General features: G+C 34.8%; 1 protein-coding gene across 1 annotated transcript; it reads left to right on the top strand.

The window, feature by feature from the left end:
* The first annotated feature begins 846 nt into the window (after window positions 1-846).
* On the top strand, window positions 847-6,252 carry LOC132614375 (BTB/POZ domain-containing protein At2g13690). Its single transcript, XM_060328821.1, has 2 exons — window positions 847-1,751; window positions 5,189-6,252. Exons 1-2 carry the CDS (start codon window positions 1,074-1,076, stop codon window positions 6,122-6,124), a joined length of 1,614 nt encoding a protein of 537 aa, XP_060184804.1. The 5' UTR covers window positions 847-1,073; the 3' UTR covers window positions 6,125-6,252.
* The last annotated feature ends 834 nt before the right edge of the window (window positions 6,253-7,086 follow it).

Here is a 7,086-nt window from a genome sequence, read left to right as displayed (position 1 = left end):
TTGTTTTTTTTTTAAGTCTATTGTAATTTAATGATGTACTTCATTGCTAATGGAATGAAATATTTTTCAATTATTATGAACCTCTCGTATTGGATAAATTATTTTTAAATATTATATTTATTTTTGCACATTCAAAAGGTGCAGATTACACAATACAATAACAAAATAAAAAAGACATAAAAGAAAAAAAAAAGCTAATACAAAGCAGAGTAATTTTTTCTTTTCTATCTTTCTTGAACCAAAAAAGTACTTTCATAGCTTTGGGAGTAAAAAAAAGAGATTAATCAAAACCCTATAAAATATGATACTTAAACCTAAATATAACAAGTTTTCAAATGTATTTCGGAGCAATTTATAACCCCTAAAACGACGATCCAAATGTATATGCATACTTGATGTAATGAGCCGATATTATTGTACACTAAAAAAAATATTAAGTTCTATATAAAATATTTATATTCCGATATTTTGAAATGTGACTAATCTTCGGTCAAAGTACGAAAAAAAACTTAATTTTGAGTTTGATTTCCAAAGAATAAAGGTTGGGATCGGGGGGTAAAGAGTCTTCACGCACAGAAGCCTACTTTTTTTTTTTTTTAACGGGTTAATTTGGTTCCAAATTTTTTTTTTTGATTAAAAAAGTTCCGGGTCCCCCCTTAATGGACTATCTTAAACCTACTACAAAGATAAGGGACCATTGCTGTCATTTTCTCAAAAGAAGAACAAGTGAAAGAAAAGAAAAAAAAGAAAAAGAAAAAAAGAATCTATATAACAGCTCAGTTTGCCAGTATCTTATACTGTTTTTGCTTTTTCCGTCACTTTCACAAAGCATCAAGAATCTCCTCTAACATCACCCCCCAAAATACTCAAACTTTTTTTTTTTTTTTTTTTTTTGCAATTCAACTTAATATTCTTCGCCCTAAGAAGAACATGCCAATAATACCCATTCCCAAGAAATGTAAATAAAGTGCTCACATTTCTACAAGTATAAATAGCTCATAATACTCAATACTGTGTAACTAACTCTATGTGTAGTTCTTGAACCACACACACACATACACATTCTGTTCGAAATGCACGACCCCACGCGCCTGAAATCTCAACCCCACCACCACACGCGCCGCCGTGAACCGCCGCCACATCACCACCACCGCCGTGCCTGGTGTTGTTCTTTCACTGTACCACCACACAGCCCAGAAAACCCGGTTCAAAACCCAACCGGTTTACCCAAAAAAACCCAATCTTACTTAAAACCCGAAATACCCGCAAAATCTTCATCAAATTCCATGTCTTCTTCTTTTCCCAATTCACCTCAAAACAGACCCGGAATTGTGACCCGAATCGACCCGCGTCGGATCCTCTCACCGGGTCGGGTCTCTCCGATCGACGAACCGTCCCGACCCGTTAATGAGATACCGAAGAATGAGGTGGCTATTTGTGAGGAGGAGCAAGTTAGTAGTGTTAGGGATGATTGTAGTTTAGGGATCTTTGATGTGAGGTTAAATTTGAAGGGTAAAAATGGTAGTGGATTAGTGTTGGAGCTTAGTTCTGAAGTACTTAGTACTAATAGTTGTGTTTTTGCTGATTTGATTGGTGATTATCGGAGAAATTCGAGGGGTTTGTGTAGGATAGAGGTGCCTGATGTGGAGAATTTGGGTGTTTTTCGCGATACGATTGAGCTTATGTTTGAGGATGATATTGCTAGGAAACTTTTAAGGGTCGGTGCTTATCGAGCTATTGATGTGCTTGAGGTAATCTTTGTGCTCTTAGTACTTCATTAATGTGATAATGTCAAGTGTACCAATTTGTTTATTGGATTAAGATAAATATGTAATTGACTAATTAAGCTTTGTTTGCGAAAAGGTGACATAGAATGTGAATAATTTGAACGAGTTGGGTTTATTTGAACGAGTTGGATAAGAAAAATTGGTTTAAAGTAAACTTAGGTTACTTTAAAAAACTGAATGTTTGTCAAATGACTATGGGGTATCGGGGTGTATTGGTAGTGTTTCCTAAATGAATGACGTGTTCATTTGAGAATGTGGAACTTCTCGTATGTTTTTGAACGATGCGAAGAGAGTATATAGAGAACTTGTGATGAAGTTGGCGACATATGTTTCATGTTTGAAGACTAATTAGGGATGCGAATCTCAGTAGACTAATTAGAAATTGCATGGTTATTCTAAAATAATTACTTGTTCGTCTAAGAATATGGGATAACCCATATGTTTTTAGGAATATGTAGAGAACTTAAATGAAGCCTAATTAGGTAAGCTGCTAAGGTGGGAGCAACCACATGGTCTAATTAGAAATTGCATGGGTTGTTGAGTTTACAGAGGTTAGTTCTTGCACTGCTGGTCCTTTGGAACTTCTTTCCTGTGCAGTATAATACGTTTGGCAAAGAAACTTTAGTGTTTTCCAAATTCCAACAGCTAGCTAGAACATTAAATAGATGCTACTGGGGATAAACAATGTAGTTGAAAGGAAACTAGAGAGCTATCACATTCCCAAGCCTAGATTTAAAGGAAACTAATTCCGAGACAAGGCTGATTCTGTGCTCTTAATAGAAGTTTGATTGCTTCCTTAAATCAAGTGTATGCTGGATAGCATTATCTTGTAGGTAAAATTCTATAGTAAACCTCCTCCTCTCTAATCTTGAATAAATTTTTTATTGCCCAATCGAAAGTTACATAAGCTCTTTAGGTGGTGCATCCTCGGTTCTCAGTGTAATATAATGCTGCTGCCTAACATGTCAGCTTTGCTGCATTCTTTGAAGTCCGGCGCCAAAATGGCTTCTTTTTGAAGCTATTAGACAAAAATCGCATGTCTTTTTTTTTGTTATACTAAAATGGGTATTTCGTGGGTTATCCAACGAAATACCCCAAAAATTATTGTTCGAGTTCGGTAAAAAAAAAATAACTATCGATGCATTTCACCACAAGTGCAGTGAAATGCAAAAAAGTTTTGTTTGCATTTCGCTGCACTTGTGGCGAAATGTAACAATTTTTTTTTTTTGTATTTCATGCATGTTCCAACGAAATGGGACAAAAATTTTTTTGTTCCATTTCGCTGGTGAAGTAGCAAAATGCCCCTTTATTTTTTTATTTTTTTTACCGCTTTTCTGAACCAGCCAACTTTTATCCTAAATTTTATTTTACCTTATCACTATCACGCAGCCGCACCTCTCCATTCTCCATTCTCTATTCTTCCCCTGCCTCCATTCTCCATTCTTTCTCCTCTTCTACTAATCCTATCACAAGAATTCCTCAACTTTTGCTCCATAATCTTCTTCAAATTGAGGTAATTTATTAATTTTATAACTTTTTACATATATTTTTTGATTTAGTCATTATAAATTAGTTCATATTTTTTATTTATTTATTTATATCTTGTACTTAGTGTAGTAGATTATAATAAAGAAAACAAAAGTGACAAGTTTAATTAATCAATAGTTGGTAATTTCAGTTGTTGCTTCAATTAAAAAAAAGCTTTAAAAAATGTTAGTAGAGTTTACTGGTGAACGAACTGCAATTAAAATACTAAAAGGATCGTTGAAGCTACTGGTTAAAAAGGTAGCCATTAAAACAAACCTAGACAAAATACTAATTGTGCTAAAAGAAGAAAAGCTCATAAAAAATATCACAACCATTAGCAAGTTGTAGCAAATTAGCTATAACAAATTAAATAAAAATAAAATAAAAAATATCTACTATACTAAGTACAAGATATAAATAAATCAAAAAAATAAATATGAACTAATTTATAATGACTAAATCAAAAATATATATGTAAAAAGTTATAAAATTAATATTTCTCAAAAAAAAAAAGTTATAAAATTAATAAATTACCTCAATTTGAAGAAGATTATGGAGCAAAAGTTGAGGAATCCTTGTGATAGGATTAGTAGAAGAAGAGGAAGAATGGAGGAAGGAAGAAGAGGAAGAATGGAGAGGTGCGGCTACGTGATAGTGATAAGGTAAAATAAAATTTAGGGTAAAAGTTGACAGGTTCAGAAAAACGGTAAAAAAAATAAAGGGGCATTTCGCTACTTAACCAGCGAAATGGAACAAAATAAATTTTCTCCCATTTCGTTGGAACATGCACGAAATACAAAAAAAAAAAAAAATTATTTCGCCACAAGTGTAACGAAATGCAAACATTTTTTTTGCATTTTGCTGCACTTGTGGCGAAATGCAAGGACAGTTAATTTTTTTTTACCGGACCGGAACAGTAATTTTTTGGGTATTTCGTTGGATAACCCACGAAATACCCATTTTGGTATTAAAAAAAAAGACATGATATTTTTGTCTATTAGCTTAAAAAAGAAGCCATTTTGGCGCCGGACTCCAAAGAATGCAGCAAAGCAGACATGTTAGGCAGCAGCGTTATATTACACTGAGTAAACTTTATTCTGTGTTTAGCTGTGCAAATTTTGGTAATGTTGTTCATCTAGGATTGCCCAAAGAAAAGGATTGAAAGTGGGTGGATTTTTGTTTTGCTAAATGTCAAAGCAAAAGCTTATACACCTTGTAAGAATTTTCTCCAACTTAGAATTATTATTTATAACAAATGCAAAGAAATGCCATTTAGGAAAAAGTTTTGCCTTGTGGTCAGTAAAACCTATGAATACTTTTGGTTGACATATCTTCCAAGAATGCATGTGCATCCTTCGTCTAATGCCTATCAAATAAGTCATCTGGTCAAGTGTTGCATTCGGCTAATTTCTCTGCTGAATGACTTTGAAGCACTAAAAACTACTGCAGATTGCTATGTCTGTCGCTAACTGTATTCAGTGTGAAAGAGGACCTGCTTCTACTGGGCCTCTTTGTTTCGTAATTTGTTTTTTTCTATTGGAGTTTTGGATCTCGTTGTCCCTTGGTCCTTGGTTTTACATGGCGATTGGGTAGCCAAGTTACGCTTTTTGTCCCTCGACATTTTTCCTCATCATCTTTTGAGAGGTACAACATTGTTGTAAACACAATGAAGATCCTCTTTTATTGAATAGAGAAATTCTATCTTACATCTTCCATGAAAGGAAAAATGTTCATTGTGTAGTGAACTCTCACTATTGGTTTTCACACAATAAAACACGCCTCTGGCTGTTTGGCTAGTATTAGACTTCTCTCTCTCTGGCTCCTACCTTCAACTTTGTCTTGGTGGTTTCATGCTAACCCTTGTTAATATTTAGGTATCAGCTGGAATCAAATTCAACCGGAGTGTTTTATCGTGTTTGAAGTACCTTGAAGCTGTTCCTTGGACTGAGGAAGAGGAAGAGAAATTGAGAAGCTTGTTTAATAAAATGAAGTTTGATCATGAAACAGCTAGAGACATTTCAGCCAGACTCTACGCTCTAGATATGACAGATTCCCAGCAGACTTTGTCTAAGCAGCTTGTTCGGTCTGTTACCACCTGTGTTGATGCCAATTCCAGAAACGAGCTAAAATCCTTAGTCAAAGGTCTCCTGTGCAAAAGCTCAGTGTATGAAAAGGACTGCCCTGAGTTGAACAAGGTGGATATATTTGCTATATGCCAGTCTTGTATAAACTCACTTGTTAGATTGCTTGAGGAGGCAACTTCAACGAGTCCATCTGTAAGATCAGCAAAGAAAGAAGACCGACCCTTGATTGAGCGCATATCTAAGCAGGTTGACAACATCATATGGCTGCTTGATATTTTGCTTGATCACCAGATGGCAGAGGACTTGGTGGATATATGGACCAGACAAAGTCAGTTGCTTGGAATGCATAAATGTGCATCTCCATTGGTCAGATACGAGCTTAGTCGGGTGACAGCTATGTTATTCATAGCAATGGGCACTGGGAAAATGCATTGTCGCTCTGAAGCAAGGTCGGGCCTACTTCAGACGTGGTTTAGACCGATGCTTTTGGACTTCGGGTGGTTACAGAGATGCAGAAAGGGTTTAGACATAAAGGCATTGGAGGAAGCGATGGGTCAAGCGCTCCTTACTCTTCCTTTGAAGGAACAATATGTTCTGTTTATGGATTGGTTCAAGTGTTTCTCCAAGCATGGTACTGAATGTCCTAACCTCAGCAAATCATTCCAGATATGGTGGCGACGATCATTCTTGCGAGGCTCTGAAACTCATGCATCTGAATCTAGGTAGTCTGGTGTTTTCTAGTCCTTTTTTTCTAGTGTTCTGTACTTGGGCAATCTGTGACACTTGGGAAGTGAATAATGTAGATTAACATTGTACTAATTGTTCTGAGAGAAATGAAATGCCAATTCAGTATATATGGCGCTTTTACCATAATATCTACCTTTTTAAAAGCGTAAATACATATTGTACTTGACTTTAATACTCGTTGATGCTTATAATTTTATGCGTCGGACAATAGTATAAGGTGTTTATTATATAAATATAAATACAGATGAAGTTATATGTGATGATAATGTCAGACTTTCAAGTATGTTTTTCAATGGACATATTTCCTCCCTAGAAAATGACAATTGACTATCCGGATAACATCTTCGTTCAAACAATGTATTTAAAGATTGAAGGTAGAGGAAAGTCATAAGATCCAGCAATCAATCAACTTATGCTTTTACTAAATCAGTTTGGTAACTTCCATGATTTTTCTATATTCATTCTCAGATTCTCTGTTCAAATTTATTTTCTTAAATAATAAATAACATGCATTTACAAAAATAATTAGCGAAAACTTGAGGTTCTTAATTTTCACACTTATCCTAAAAAATTGTACATGTTTCTCTCCAAATTAAAGGGTTTTTATCAAACATCGGACTTAACACAAGTATGAGACACCTGGACACTGGTGCAGTTGAAAGTCTATGTCTAATAAAGCCAAACCATACTATGGTATTTTGCATTATTTTTATCTTCTATATATGCTACATACATCTTCTATCAAACATGATCTATATATATATATAAAAGCAGGCCATAGGCTTGCTTACGTGGCATATCTCACTGTCCAGAAAATTTATTAATCTTTTTTCCTGTAATTTCTGATTTTTACCCTAGCAGTTATTACAAAAAAGGAACAAAAGCCACGTTACATAAACCTAATAATTACGTCTCTTCCTCTAATTTCGGTTATCGTTTTC

The sequence above is a fragment of the Lycium barbarum genome, chromosome 10 (genome assembly GCF_019175385.1).
Source record: "Lycium barbarum isolate Lr01 chromosome 10, ASM1917538v2, whole genome shotgun sequence".
Classification (NCBI taxonomy): domain Eukaryota; kingdom Viridiplantae; phylum Streptophyta; class Magnoliopsida; order Solanales; family Solanaceae; genus Lycium; species Lycium barbarum.
The sequence above is the reverse complement of the archived record's forward strand: the minus strand, read 5'-3'. Positions and strand labels throughout refer to the sequence as shown.

What these genes read in the sequence shown, in the direction of transcription:
- LOC132614375 (XM_060328821.1), top strand. Translation starts at nt 1,074, where the DNA reads ATGCACGACCCCACGCGCCTGAAATCTCAACCCCACCACCACACGCGC. An exon ending in GAGCTATTGATGTGCTTGAG is followed by an intron (nt 1,752 to 5,188) that starts GTAATCTTTGTG and finishes GTTAATATTTAG; the next exon opens with GTATCAGCTGGAATCAAATT.